This window comes from Chelmon rostratus, chromosome 1 (genome assembly GCF_017976325.1).
Source record: "Chelmon rostratus isolate fCheRos1 chromosome 1, fCheRos1.pri, whole genome shotgun sequence".
Lineage (NCBI taxonomy): Eukaryota > Metazoa > Chordata > Actinopteri > Chaetodontiformes > Chaetodontidae > Chelmon > Chelmon rostratus.
In genome coordinates this window covers 11,513,087-11,529,297 of record NC_055658.1, presented here as the reverse complement: position 1 = coordinate 11,529,297, position 16,211 = coordinate 11,513,087, and the positions used below count along the sequence as shown (strand labels likewise).

General features: G+C 40.6%; 1 protein-coding gene across 5 annotated transcripts in view; it reads right to left on the bottom strand.

The window, feature by feature from the left end:
- Positions 1–1,147: 1,147 nt before the first annotated feature.
- Positions 1,148–16,211, bottom strand: part of LOC121609513 (protein diaphanous homolog 3-like) — a 171,653-nt gene continuing 156,589 nt past the window's right edge. For all 5 annotated transcript variants that reach the window (XM_041941199.1, XM_041941508.1, XM_041941274.1 and 2 more), the window contains one exon: positions 1,148–1,749. In XM_041941199.1, coding sequence (XP_041797133.1) covers positions 1,403–1,749 — 347 coding nt within the window. In that variant the 3' untranslated portion in view covers positions 1,148–1,402. The remainder of the gene's footprint in view (positions 1,750–16,211) is intronic.

Here is a 16,211-nt window from a genome sequence, read left to right as displayed (position 1 = left end):
GGTGTTCAGATGATTTTGTCTCCTCTTGATCAATGAATTATTTTAGGATAGAGAGGATATGAGCTGCTTTTCATGAACTTGGTAATATTTAAGTATGATGACTAAAAGCAACACTGAGAACAAAAACAAACAAAAAGTCAGTCTTGTTTAAAACTTATGTGATGTGTGAAAAAGACAACAAAACACTTGTTTGCTTTATTTTATTGTAAATGGGTCTATAAACGTGATAAAGAGTAAAGATACAACAAATATGCTGAAGATATGAGTGATTTCAGTAGGAATATTGGAGGAAAATCAGCATCGATTATGGTTCACTTGTCGATGGAATACTGAAAACTTGTTTTTGGGTCACATTGTGGAAAATGTTGCAGACTTCTTCTCACTGTGTGTAAATGTTCTCACTAGCAATGACACATGGACAAAACAGTCCAGTAGAACCAAAATCAACTTGTCAAATGACACCTAATTACTGTTATAACCTGTGATAGTACAATCATAGGGCATAGCTCGTATGTATTGATCCTTTGTGTATATATTTATAGTTTTATTGAACAGAGATAACATTTTAATAGAAAAGACAAACATTACATCAAAGCTTTGAATATAAAAGACACTCTGTCACCCCACAAGGAATGAAAAAGACATAACTACCAAAAGTACTTGTATGTGACTAATGACACACATGAAAATATCTAATGTGTAATTAAAAACTAAAATAAAGGTAATAATGTGATATAATGTTGAATAAATGCTACAGTCGGCGAAATGAAAGGAGATGCCGATAGGAAAGGAAATGTGATACAATTTATATCTAATATTGAATAATTCTGCATTACAAAGAAAGTGCTGAGCAACATTTCATCTTTTACTTTCAGAGAAATAATTATGTTGCATCCCCATGGTCAGGGATATAAATGATAGATAAACTCTTCTGGTAGTGCACTTTACAGTATCCGGCAGAGACTCTGCTGAATGAAGTTTTTGGCTGTATTTTTGCTTTTGAATCCTTCTGTATGAAATTGATATGTTTTCTAAGTTCGTCCAATGAATCATGACTTTGGTTAATGAGTCTATAACCTCTGGGGTCTATCTCTGACCAAAGCGTGACTAGCTATCTGCGTTCTGACTGCCTGAAGTTTCTTTTAGAGAAGGGGTTTTATGTCTGTACCATCAAGCGTTAAGAGTTTACAATTTACTTTTACAATTTTTTTTTTTTTAACAAAGCCTCAAAAATGGATTTGTTTCCTCATTTAATGTTAACACTTGACAAGTCTTTAATGTGTCTTAATAAGTAAATTTTCTTGCTTAGAAAATTGGAAAATCATTTAGGTCACATTCAGAGTACGTTGAGATGTGCACAGTATGCCATTTCAGAAATAATGTGCTAATGTGAAAACAAACCTCACAAGGCCCTGAGTTTGGCCAGGAGAGCCTCTACATCCGACTCTCCATTGGTGCTACAGCTGCTGACCGCAGATGGAGGCTCTGCATCTACCTCCATCTGTTTCTCAGTCGGTTTAACCATCTCTCTCTCCACCACCCTCTCTCGGTCCAGCCAGCAGCTGTGACCCGGGGGGTTCCTGTACCGGCGGCCCGACTCCGAACACACAGCGGCCTTGGACCGGGCTGCAGACGGATGGCCCTCAGTCTCGTTATGGGCCTCCTTGGCAGGGGGAGCTTTCACCACCGCTGAACCCACATTTATATTCTGCCGAGAGCGAGACCTTTGTAAAGGTGCCTTGTTGTTTTCTGTGAGTGGAAAACAGAAACAAAGCAGTGAGCACAACTGTGAGAATGAGGGAGGACAATGAGGAGAAACTGATGTGCGACTGACTTGTTAAACAAATGGAAGCAAAGGGTAATTCACGTTACAGGTTAAATTACAAAAGCAAGAAAGACAGAAGGAGAAAGGTTTAAAAAAAAGCAAGCAAGTGAATACAATCAGTCATACATCAGTCATTCTGCCGCAAATGACATCACAATGAAATCATCAGACATACTTTAATAACTACATGCACATGCACATGCAAAACAAAACAAACATACATATATACACATGAGCTCAGTGTACTCAATTTTAGTCTGGATGAATACACACACAGACACACAGCATAGAAGCACACACAGTGTATACAAACACTGATGAGGACAAATCTTCTGCAGCAGACTGTGGCATGCAGCAAGCTCAATATGATGAAATGGATATGGCTGATCAACCGCAACAGGAACTCAATAACACTGTACATCGCCCTTTTCCAATCTTCCAGTCTCTTTCCCTTTTCTCTTACATGACACCCTCGCAGCCAGCTCCACCGCCCCTGATTCCACCATTATCATCCATTCTCCTTCCTCCACTCTTCATCTCAGCTCATGGCTCCTGCGGTAGTCCTCTTCATCTTTCTTATTTCCGCCATTCTCCTCTTTTCAGCCTCCCACCCTCCCCTCCCGTTTCTGACTTAAAACATACACCCAGACAGACAGTGGAACAGAGCGACGGCCCAGATCAGACCTACGTTCTGAATTATAATCCCTGTGAGTAGATCTTAGACTTCATCATCAGTATGTGTGCGCTGGAAGGAGAGGGTAAATCCATATTCATGTGACCTTGAGCAAGAGGCTGAGAGGAGTGGCGCGAGGAAAGACACCACCGCATTTAAAGTTTCCTGAGCATTAAATGTCTGGCAAACAGGAGTCAAACACAGCAGAGCAGAACAGAGCGACCCGCTCTGTCAGCCAATCGGTAATGAGTTTGGAGCGTGGCCAGTCAGTCATGACAGTGTGTTTTATGGGCCGCGCTGACGAATGACAAGGAACGTCCCTGAACACAACCTCTGACAAATAAATAAGGATAAAAGGAGGAAAGAGAGCAGACAAGAAGGAACCGACTGCAAAATTAAGCAAAGAAAGCCAACGATCTCACACACACACACACGCGCGCGCGCACACACACTCTCACAAAAACTCGTTAGGCAAACAAGAGGCAGTGGGGGATTTTAAAAGGATGAAATGAGTAGAGTGTGTTGCCTTGCTGCTGTGACTGAACATTTACCACAGCTGAAAATCCAAGTCTCCTCTCATTATCTCACCCTTTCTGCTCTCTCTTCCTGTTGTTGTAGTCTCAGTTGTAAAAGATGACAATTATTCCCTGCTGTCGGTCCTCTTGCACCACACTCCACATCCTGTCCTGTCCCACTCCTCCTCCCTCTAAAAACCTGTCATCTATCCGCCATGTCTGTTTCTTGCTAGTCGATCAGGGCAAATGCCCCACAAACGCGCATTTCCTTTACAAATAACACAATCAGAGATTCAGCGCTGAAGGTGAAAAAACGATCATTTGTATCTTCAGCTGTTAGCATTTTAACATCTTGTTTACACTTGTGTTGAAATTTTAAACTGATGTCATTTCTGTCTTCCCGGAAAGAAAGAAAGAGAACATGCAAGCAGGAATTATCAAATGATAAAAAGCAACATTTTTTGAATTGACATTTATTTCAGAATTTATCATTTAACTATTGCCTGCTCTGATTACATATTAGAACATATATGGTGGTGAAATATGGTGAGAAATATAAAATACTGCATCAATACATAAATTTGCACTTCAAAAATAGATAAAAAAAAACACTTTAATAAGAACTCTTATCCAAAAGCGCATTTCTTTTCTTCCTAACAGAGCCCTGGCCTTTAGCAGTGAACATGATCAAAGTGCTGGCAAGTTCAGTTTCTTCTCACTCTGCCCGCCTGTGACACCTAGCTGCCCCTTCCTTTGAAGCCTCGCTAGCTTCTCAACGTATGCCTTCATCTAAGCTGTAAAACACGTCTGAGAGATGTAAAACACGTCTCATCTCACAGGCTGTACTCCTTTCACCAAGAACTGACACTGGTTTTGGAGGAGAACGAGTGGAGTTCGAATACAAAACCGTTGTCTTTTATTGAACACATGCTGTGATTGTAGGAGTGTGCATTTATCCCTCTAAGCCAATTTGATACAGATTTATGTACGTGATGAGCAACCTGATGTAGAAAACGCAGATACACTTAAAGTCAATATATTTCAAGTCTGCTTAGACTTGATTCTCAGTTGCAAACATAATTCACACTTTTCAAACATTTTCTCACTTTTGATTTCAAGTACTAGGTACCAAAAGCTGTTTAAAAACTATAGCAACTGCCACCTCGTTGATCGTGAAAAGAATGCTCCACCAATTTAGCTTTGCACTCTTATAACATTGTTGGACTCGTAATGGACAGTCAAAAAAACAACAAACAAACAACAACAATAAAACAAAACAAAAAACGATGCGGCAGAAACACAGATATCATCTCTTTGATTCTAAGCATTCCTCTTTCTTGCCAAAGCCGGCTGATTACATTACCCACAATGCAACCGGCAGTTCGGTCGGAGATTCAGATTTGTTCTTTTGCTCTGCTGATCTAGTGGACAATGTAGCCTCGAGCTGTTAGTCTCAAACAGAGATGAAGAACAAGCTACAGAGGTCTGTAAACTCAACCTACAAATTTTTGTCATTTTCAAACTTGTAGTCTTCAGCCCCAACTGACACCGACTCAAGTGACATCACTTGAGACAATTTATTAGATTTGGCACTGTGCCCTGTGGAGCCACAAAAGGCTTTACGCCTTCACGTAGCTGTAGTGCTACCCAAGATCTGTAAACAGAGGATGTACAAGAGCGGTTGAGTTCCCTTTAACAATAAGCAGTGATTAAAAAGGGCAAAAGGCTGGACAGTCCCAGAGAAGGACACATTTTTCACTTCAGTGTTGGCAACTGGGTATTGTTTACTTCCATTTGAGGGTCATTGTCATCCATCTAAATCCAGCACTTCGAACAACACTAAATGGGTGCATGTCCTTGTAAATAAAATAGCTTCAGTTATTGCCTTTGACCGAGAGGAGTTAGGGGCAAATAGCGTTAGTTGGTATTGCTAGCTTTGTTGTTTACTTGCCTCAGGTTGACTGCTCCTGTTTCCGATTTATTATTCTTGTAGTATGCTGTATTCTGAAGAGAGTTAAGCTGGTGATACAAAATACTCACATTTCACAAATGCTCCAACATCATGTGATGTAAGCCAAATAAACAAGTGAAATGTAAATATTTTGTCCTTGTTGACTTGATAACTTGGGATATGCTACCTTTTATGTTTTTTGGAATATGCTCACTGGACTTCGGTTTTAGCACTCCACTGAGAATCCCATTGTTGAAGCACAAACTCCTTTTCCAATAAAGATTTTAAGGTGTTGGTGGACATTTTTTACCACCACTGATACAACCCAGTCAATTTTTGACAAGTTTTTGTATAGAATTTGGGTTTGGATCTACGCATCGTTTAACATCTTACACTCTTGTATTGATTTTCCAATATGTAGCAGTTAATCTTTGCACCTTGATGTGATAGCGGTTCACTGGAAAACTGTCCAATATTAGAAAAGACTGTGAGAAGTATTCCTTTATTCCATCTGCAAATAGCAACAGAAAGGAGCTCACATTTCCTCATATAAGACCATTTGCTCCACTTATATTTGCTGCTTCGACTGATGCAGATGAGCTTTTACTCATCTCTCTCCCCCCTCCCCAATGCTGCTCTGAAGTTTTTGAGAAGTTATTAGGCAGGCAGGCTAAGGAAGGGAGCCTCAGTAGGTCTGGACTGCAGAAGTGGATGCCTGCCTTTTTCTTTCGGAGTATTAAGCTACACTGCCTGTCATTATTGCCGTTGACGATGAACTCATCTACATGAAGAGCTGTTAAGAGATTGGAGAACAGTCAGCGCATGAGAGAGCTTGGAGATTGGTATTTTCCAATGTCTGTAGAGCATGAACACAATACGATTCTGCTAAACTACAAGTCTATCACAGTCCTCAGTCTGCTGCTGTCCTTTACTTTGCTGGAAGGCAGATTGGAAAAGAAAACAGTTGAAAAACAATGATAAAAGGGCTGGCAGACTGAGCTTGTTGTGTCTCTTCTTGGTCTCAAGCTTCGCTGAAAAATGTGCCTTTTAACTTTGAAGTCCCACAGCCCACAGCATTTTAACCAGCTACTGACACTGGTTCTTTTGCGGCAGAAGACAAGCGAAATCTCAAACAAAACAGACTAATCGTAACCTGGCGTGCCAGATGGTTTGTTGCAGAGAACCATCTGGGAAGTCGTCGTTGGAAACTGTTTGGAAAAGGGCAGGCACTTTCAAAAAATACTTGGCATTTGATTGGATGAACCATCTGTCTATGCCGTCTATCACCGGCTAACTTCAACCAATGAGATCAACGAACCATGTGATGTAGCTGGAGAGCGCTACCAGCAGAACCAGTTGGTAAATCAAACTCTTGCTGAAGACAGTCGCACAAAGAGAGCGAAAACGTCTTTTCCAGTCAGAAAAGCTTTCAGTGGTGTTCTTTGCTCTTCTTTCAGTGAAGAAACATTCTCCAGCCCTGATGTAACTGATGCTATAGCAGGATCTACGCCATCCTCTTTAGGCGCTGCCATTGTTGTTCTCGAATGAACAGTCACCTCTTTTGCTGCCATCACATCTAAACCACGCCTGTGGCTGCTTGGCTGGTTTGGCCACAAGCACATACCTTGAAGCCTGGCAAGATTGATCCTGGCATGAAATCCAGCTGCCTTGCAAGGTAAAACTAATCACTGCTCTGAACAGTTTGAAAATATCATCAGGAATTTCAAGATGGAACCCTGGTGGTTTATTAAATGTCTGATAGAGCGGCATTTTGTTGGAATGTAAAAGGGCCTGTCCAATAGAAAAAAAAAAGAGTGTTTTTTTTCTATCTGCAAAGAGCTGCAGAGAGGAATTCACATTTCCTCTTGTCAGATCATTTGGTCCATTTGCATTTGCCACTTCAAATACAGATGCAGATGAGCATTTCCTCTCATCTCTCACTCCCTCCCCTTCGCTCCACTCTTATGAAGTTTGCAGTATTTGATCACTTTAAGAGAGCAGTCATGCAGACTCACAAAAATGTACACAGTGAAGTGACTTTTTCCCTCTGCAGAGTGACTGGCACAACAAGCTAAAGTTAGCAAGATCAAACACATGCGCCATAAATCGCGGCACAGCTAGCTGGGTTGGCAGTTTTCTGTATGTTCTGTCGAATGATGACTATTTGCCCTGTTTTTTTTTTTTTTTGCATCTACAAGGGGAACATCAGGGGTCAGGTTACTGCACAAGGATCAGGTCACATATACAGAACACATGAAATTAAATTTTGTGCAAAACCCAACATTTTTCAACATGGAATGCACTTAATGATTACGTTAGTTATTGACTAAATTATAGCTGATTTGTTCAGGTGAATCCTTTAGTCCATAAAATGGCATAAAAAGTTCCAAATCTCTAACACAAATTTCCAGGGGCGTAGTTGTGGTCCTTAAATTACATCTTCAGCAATTGGTTCCAAGAATGATTGCATTAAGAGTCTGATCTGGTCTTTCCATGGGAGTGTGGCTGCAACTTATATTTTCAATGTCAATTATTTGTCAAAAAACTGTAAGAATTTGGTGAAAAATGCCACTTACGAAATCCCAGAACCCAGGGTGGCCAACAGTCAGAAACACCAAACAAACAAAAAAGTAACCAGCAAAACAAAAGCAGCAAATCCTGATATCATACATTGAAACCAAAAGAAGATTGGCTGTTTTGCTTAAAAAAAGAGTTAATCAACAGATTACCAAAGTAGCTGCAGATGAATTTACTGTAAATCAACTAATTAATTCATCGACTCATTGTCATGTATTTTCTAAATCCTATATTAAGAGTACTAACCAGAGGTGTAAAACTACATTCACTATGACTGCACTGTACATGATGAATGAAAATATACAAATATGTTCCTGAATTTATCCCTTTAGTTCAAGTACATGTGGCTGGTATAAGTCTTTTCCAACATAAGCTAAGCATCCTTCTGATAAAGTACCCCTTCATCATAGTCTGTCCAGCACTTTCCAATAAAGAGGGAAAATTATACCGTAGCTCCATTAGATGAAAAGGCTTGATGACTACATTTATCTATGATTGGACAAGCTCTGACAGACTGTATTTGTCATTTATTTGCTTCAGAATAGAATTATTGATTGAAAACAGGTGCAATAGGAGAAAAAAAACTCCTCGTAGAAGGAACATGGGTTTCAAGAAGTACAAACAACAAACAATCCTCCTCTCCTCTAATGGACATTGCCACTGAGCTCACACAACATATGCAAAAACGACATCATGAGTTTGTCTATGTGAGTGTGAAAGTGCGCTGTGAAAAAGTATGATTTATAAAGTTTGTGTTTGTCAATGCAGAAAAGGAAAGACACATTTAAGGGTTGGAAATGTGTGGTGTCATAAATGTGTGTGATACCCCAATGTCCCCCGGTGAGCCAGCAGACAGCTTGTTAGCTGGCCTGTGTGCATTAGGCTGGCTGTAATTAAAGATCATTACCTGGCAACACACCAGTCTTTGAAGGTTTGTCCCTTGCTTGTTTGTCGTAGTTGACTGTGTGTGTGTGTGTGTGTGTGTGTGTGTGTGTGTGTGTGTGTGTGTGTGTGTGTGTGTGCCGAGCTGTCTGTCTAGCTTCTCTGCCACATAGAAAAACAGCAGACGGGATTAAAAACGAGAGAGGCAACAAGCAATGAAAGGAGAGTGGAAGGAGGACAGCAGTGGAAGAAATGGGATGATGAGGGAGAAGATGACAAGATGGGCAGAATAAACAGCCTCAAGACAGTGGCATGATTGGAGGCAATGATTGTGATTTGGACTCGACTAAAAGAGTAGATAACAAAAAAGCGAGGGAGCAATGCGGACACAGAAGAAGAGAAAATAGAGCAGGTATGGGAATGGATTGTTGAAAGAGCACTTTAACAATCCCTGAGGATAATGTGAAAACCAGGACTGTTATAGGTAACCGAAGCCTGTCCTGCTCAAATGCATATCAAAGTGTTTTCCTTTGTTGAGTTCTGATCTGACTCCCCCGTCTTCTTGTCTCCTCTTCCATATTACAGCAATTAATCCATCAATGGATGAAAAAATGCATGTGTTTATTATGAATAAAAAACAACAACCTCGGAAGTAATCTATGAACACAGTAGGTGGAGCCTGGATAAGAAGTGGACTTCAGAAGAGAGAATGGGGGCAGTTCTTTGACATTTATAGGTCACCCTCTATGAATCACCGATTAACAAATCCATAGTAAACATCAAAATAAATAGTACTGGACATGGCAAAGGTCTTTGCACATGTACAAACGTGTACACAAGGGTCACACTCATAAAGACATGTCAACACCTCTCATGCCATGCCATGCTTAGGCAGACATCATTGAGTCATATTAAAATTGAGCGTACATGACAAAGTGAGCAGGGAGTGGGCAGGGGTGTCAGGGGTGGTATGCTGCTTAAAACCAAAAAGGGCGACGTGGAGGATATGAAAGGGCTGAGCTCGAGGTCCCTCAAGTCTTCTGCCCCTCAGTGTGAACCCCAGTCACTGTGAGCTGCAGCCAAGCATGACATTGCGTTAGCACGCCTTGGTGCGTCTAACAATGCCTCAAAAGTGAGCCTGGTTCCCCGCCACTAGTGCTGCTAGCCTACACACACTACTGGCTCACACTGCACACAATGCTCTATTGAGAATGCAACTAAAATAAACAACACAAAGCTTCTTTTTTTTATGGACCCCATAAACCACCTCTCACACTGTCAAATGCTAGTGATGTGACGTTCTCCAAGGCATCAAAAACATTGTTATTGTGACAAATTCATTGGTGTAGCCTTTTCAGGAGGTGACTATTTGACAGACAGCCCCTCAATAAACTCAATATAGACACAAAATTATGCATAATTGAAGGTTTGAGCATCGCTGGTAAAATAAACGCACACATATCCAATGTCACAGCAAGCAATCACTGTATTGTCATTATAGTGTAACAGCTACTACGTTTACCATATATAAACAAGACATAATCACACTACTGCACTCTGCTTCAGGGGAAAATAAATAACAGCTAAATTAATATTTGGTACCAGTTAAGACATAGCATCTTCCAAAAATAATGACTTTTCTCGCTTTCAACTGCACTGCCACAAGTCTGAAGGAGAAAACAACAACATGATGCTTAGTGTAGTAAATTAGCCATTTCAAGCAAGTGTTACATCTCTGCAAGTAGTTAAATGTATTCATACATCTAAAAACCTGCTGTACTTTAGGCCATGGTCAGCAAGAATACAAATATACAATCTGTAATAAATGGGCGTAAACATGCAAAAAAAAAAAGAAGTATGATTCTTTACAATATAAACAAATCTCTCCGCTTGTATTACAAAGAGGAAATACACCTGGCAGATGGTTGTAGCAGCCCGGGCTCTTACTCCTGCTTTACTCTAATTATATCTACATGCAGGGTAATGGACTGAGAATGTTTCCTCATACAGGGACAGCATCACTTCCTGGGGTCTCTCTTCTCTTTCTCTCAGTCTCCCGCACACACTCATACGTTCACAAAAGCAGACATCAGACACAAACACAGCAAGACACCCTGAGAGACACACATCACTATGTTGAAGCAAACACACACGCGACCACATATACACAGTCTAATAAGCTCTGGCTATTGCACTGATACAGGTGTACAGCCAGTGTACTCTGCTGCCTCATGAATTAAACATGTCTTGGTTTCAGGCTCTGCTACCTGTTGTTGTTTGTGTGGTTACTGCTGGTAAATATCCCCGGCAGTCGTGGTCTAATGCATATGTATTTCCCCTCGGTGGCTTCACACTAACTAAGGGTTTCTATCAGCAGCTTTCTCCAGCAGTGTACACCTGTCACACTGTGAGAGTAAAATATTGATCCTTCACACGCCTCCAGACACGAAGCTGAGACGCACTCGCAAATGCGTCCGCAGACAGACGAACAGACAGAAGCACACATTTCTCTGTTAGCCTCCAATCAGTCGGTAACATGGATTAATGAACTGGTTGACTGAGGAGAAGTTTGTATGATAGATGTGGAGCACAGCCAATAGACTCCGCTGTGTTGTGCACACACGGACTGCAGTGGATTATGGAGAGCATAGTTGATAACCTGCATAGCTGGTCTGTATTCATAAGACATTTTCAACCCTCGTACTTCGAATAAATGCCTTTGCAATTAAAAAGAGTTTGTGCTTGATTGCTTGAAGTAATTTCTGAGCAAAATTCAGGTTAAGGTTACATATTAGTAAGAATTTAAAGTTAAGTGGAATTCAGGTTATTACATTGCTGGTGTGCACAGGCAGGAGATATAACCAATAACTTAAAATTAATTTATTTGCATATATTATAGTTTCTTGAAGTGGTACTTGGTACTGACCCTCAACACAGCTTTGGTAATGACTATAATGTGTCCTTAGCACCCAAAACTTTGACATGCCAAAGGCTGGAACTGAATGTCTAATTGGATTCTTAATCTTGTTTCCATATTCTTTGATTGGCTGCTGATTTGAATACAGAATTGGATCAGTTTTAGGCTGTTCTATTTCGGCAAATGTCTTGTACTGTTGCTTGTATTTAGACAATACTTAATTTTAAGAAGTTTGACTTGTCTGTTTTATGAAATAAAAGCATTTTGCCGAAAATATTTCTCGATGTAAGCTATGAAAAAACAGATCCCTTTAGAATCGATCCTGAAACTCGCATCAAAACAAAATAGAATTGGACATTTTTTAATGATGAGCCAACATACGAGTGATTGTTTAGCAGCAGCTTTTTGTTGCTAGTGTTTATTACTTCACACCCATAATGCAACACAAGATACAACCACCCGTCATGACATCAAAAGGTGATTAAATGTTTAAGAGTCCAGTGGAGTATTCCATCCTTTGTCTCTTTTGTAGTTCCTCTGAGGTAGGCTGCTTTTTTTTTTTTTTTTTTTTGCCATTGTTTCTACTGCCAGCTGAGCGCTTGTGTTTAACACTCAGGCCGACTCTGACGGCTCTCAATATGCAGGGCCAGTCCTGCCAAACAGACTTATGAATTCCAAACAGCCTGGAGTCATGCTCCATATTTCATTGAAGTTGAATATTTAAAAAGATCAACCCACTCAAAACCCTATAAAACCTATCGTTCTGGGGCCTTGTGTCCTAAAAATAAAATCGCATCTGCCATATCGCATTACAGACAGCCACATCAGCCTCCATCACTTAACCATTTCCCTCGCTCTGTTCCCCTCTCTCTCTGACAAAACCCATCTGGTAACCAGCCTGTCTCCATCAACACTGGTTTGGCTCTCTCTTTCAAACAACTGCACACTTCTTCCTGCCTCCTTTATCTCATTTGCTTCCTTTTTCTCCCTCACTGTCTGGAACTTACAATTCTTTTTTCCCTTATTGGTACTGCAACTCTCACCCCTGAGCTGTCCTTCAAGCTCATCTCTTCTTCGGGAATCACACAAACCACCAGATAGAGGAGATGGTTGGTTCCCCATTTCCTTCTAACAGCAAAATGGACCTTGTGTCTTATTTCAAAAAGTCAGCAAAAAAGCACAGTAAAAAGAGATGCAGCAAAATGAGTGGAGATACTCTAGCTTCTGACAACAAAGTGATCCAGAGTCAAACTTGCAATCACATTACATTACAGTGTGAGTTTCTCCATCACTTTGCCCATAACAGCCTCCACCAGGGTACAAAATATCCAAATTCAGCATTAAGCATTAATTTATCTAGATATTTAATCTATTGTGAGAAGAATTTCAGCATATCCATAACATTTGCATTTAGTGGAGCTTTAGTCAGCAAAGGGCAAACAGTGTGTTAGCATCATAGAAAATAGCACAAATGTCACCAGTGATTGATTTAATTTGATTCAGCTAAACCAAATATATGGAGAATGACATCAAGGTCACATGTTTTTCACTGGCTTGGTTTCTCTTTGGTGTATTACGAAAGTGGCCAGGCAGGTAGGATAGCATTTTGGCAACCTCTGTCAGAAATATGAATGTACCAACATACAATAAACATATTAAAGCAAAGCTGAGATTAATTTTCCGCTTAAATACCCAGAAATCTCCTGTACTTATAACATTAAAAAAAAAAAAAAAATTCTGGTACAGCAGGTGACAGTATGTAGAACACTAGCTGTAACATCTAGTGATAAGGAGCCATTCACTCAAATGGCACCTGCCAATAAAAGAAGAAGAAGAAGAAGAAGAAGAAGAAAAAGAAGAAGAAAAAGAAGAAGAAGAAGAAGAAGAAGAAGAGAGTGACCTGTACCTGCCAAAAAGGCAAAGATTTTGTGCATGGTTCTTCCCAAATTATAGGAGGTTCACCCACATTTAATTAAGAGCATTGGTTAAACTCGTGCTTTTTGTCAAATACGTATATGTCTACGTGTGAGGGAAATGTGGACGGCGGTAAGGGTGGCAGGACACCCCGGGGAGAGGCGCCACAAAATGTCCCTTATTTTCAAATCCTAGCTCTTATATTTAGGAAACTGTTTGAGATTGAGTGGATTTTTTTCCCCTTAATTACATTCGACTCAGAGTTAATAACACTTGAAATGGTTATTATTATTAATATAATAAGTATTATAAATAAGCCCAGATATTGAGTATTGAACAAGTAGTAGTTGAGTACAACAATTATCAAAAAGCTTTTTAAGAGAAAGCAGAATCATTGTTTTTAGAATTAAATTAAAAGGAAAAATGACATGAAAATATCATTGCATGGTGATGGAATTCAACATCAATTGTATATAAAAATAAGGGTTAGGTTACGTTAACATGACACCATTTATGTGGACTACAGCCAGACCTGCTGATATTTTATCTGAAACTGTTTATCTGAAATTTGCAATATGCTAATTTTGCACTTCCACTTGATTTCAGATATAATATTTGGTGAATAAACATGACAGACATGCAGAAGCCTGTGGGCACGAGCGTGTGTGTGTGTATACACCCACCCACCAGTTGGCAGAAAAAAAAAAAATTAGATCAAATCAACCCATGTCAGAATTGAAATTAAGAGACAGGCAAAGCATCAGGCCAAGACGGAGTAATGCAGGGTTATATTAGATAAATACCATCAAGATAAAATGATCAGATAACTTAAAACTAAGGTGGGACGCCTGCAAGTGAGCAAAGAGCAGCAGAGAAAAGAGAGGACGCAGACGAGCATGTTGTGATACTGTTTATGCAAACCTAGCACTTCCTTCAGATCCTTTAAAGTTAAAGCTTTCACAGACTTGATCATAGCGTTCGCAGTTAAACACACGTGACCTGGTTAAGTAGGGACAATTTTGGATTTTTTGTCCTCACTTATTTGAAAAGAGAGCCAAAAACGGTGAGTCCACATCCGGACTTCAAAACAACCCATCAGAAACTTATGGGTCACATCACAGGAGCTACATGTTTTTCCTCCTTCTACTGTTGCTTTGAGTGCTTATTGTGCTTTACACAAAGGTACAGTAGGTATTGCCTTAGCACCATGTTGCTCCAGAGAAAATCCTGAAACACCAAAGAGTTTTGTGTGTACATGTTGGTCTGTCTCCTCCTGATCAGCTGGACTCTGTGAGTCATCAGTGAAAAGAAAGTGAAATTCACATGGCACCACTACGGTGCTTGGGGGTAATATCGCTATGCTCTCCTGCAACCATTGGAGCTCACTGACATATCAATGCAATTAGAATCATGGCTATATCCCAGTGAAGGTCAGCTAGCACCACTCACACTAACGCAGAGAGAGAAACAGAAAGACGGTGAGGGAGCGAGGGAGGCAGTCAGAGAGGAAACAAATTAAGTGACAGGGCAGCATGGCTGAGTTTAGCTCAGCTTCTGTCCAGGGGCCTCTTCCTCTAACTCTCATACAGGCCTGGCAATTAAAAATACATGCATCAATGGTCTACGCAACTCTCTGAAGAACATATAATAATATATTTACACAAGCCAAATGCACGTAAATGGACACAGCCATTCAGTGCAGTATGTACAGCCAAATGCAAGCCTATTTCATCTTTCTTATGCACTTAGATCTGATGGCCGGCCAGCCTCATTCAATGAACCTTTAATCAATGCAGCAGACAAATGATGTGGAGAAATAAGAGGCTGTACACATCATGGCTCAGGGGAACACATTAACCCAATCACCTCGAAAGGTATGGATCTCCCCCAAGAAACCTGTAGTTCATCACACACCCAGAGTCCTCTGCAAGACAGACATCAGTGAGACAAGGACAGTGGTGCTGATGAGATTGGTCCATATTGATTTAAATCAATAGAGTGCCAAACAGAGGTGTGTGCCCTCTCCATATGAGGAAATACATTTAAATAGAGGTCCTCCCTTTTTGTCACCAGTTGTTTGCTGATCTTAGCAAAGACCCAGGGGATAACAGTCAGGTTAAGTGGGACCTATAGCAGTGACCTGTATGCGTGCGTGTGTGTTTGTGCATGTGTGTGTGCAAAACGGATGTGTATGTGAAGGCAATAAATGATCATTTTAGACAACTTCAGCATGTGTACAAAATCCCATCACTGCTATAGTTGATGTGTGTAATACCTGTGCATGTATTGATGGTTTAGAGCAAAAGCATTCTTAACAGATCTGGCCTGAGGGAGAGTACAGTGCTTTACTGTAAGTGTGTCATCCATCTCATTCCTTCGGAGAGCTCCCATGGGGCCCATAGCAATCCTTGCTCCAGACATGTTCTACGACTCGTCCAGAGAGTCAGTGGCTGAGTGGACAATAGAATGGGTTAATATTGTAAATGGCTGACGGAGGAACACTGCCAAAAGGGTTGCAACACGTTGAAAGCTTTGGCTATGAGAAAGAGAGGCTTGAAATAAAAATGTGCACACATCCATACATGACTGCATCAACAATCAGAGAATCACAAAATGTCCTGCTGACAAAGTACTTGCCTTACACACAAATAAATTGCTTTGCTAGTTCAGTGCTCATGTTAGACTTGACCTACAGAAACATGTGGAGCAAATGCGGAACAGGAGGTGCGGGGCAATTTCCTTCTTTGTACATGGTTATGCTTAAAATCCACATTCACAGCTTTCTCATAGACAAAAACCTTGAGAGAACTCAAACCAAAGACACGTCTTCACACACACACACACGCACACCCACACAGGGTGTCACGATTCACAGACTGGAATCGATGTGCCGGGCTTAATGTCTAAGATACAGCTGCATCGATTCAAACTGCTTGAATCCGGCAAAGCTGTGCGGG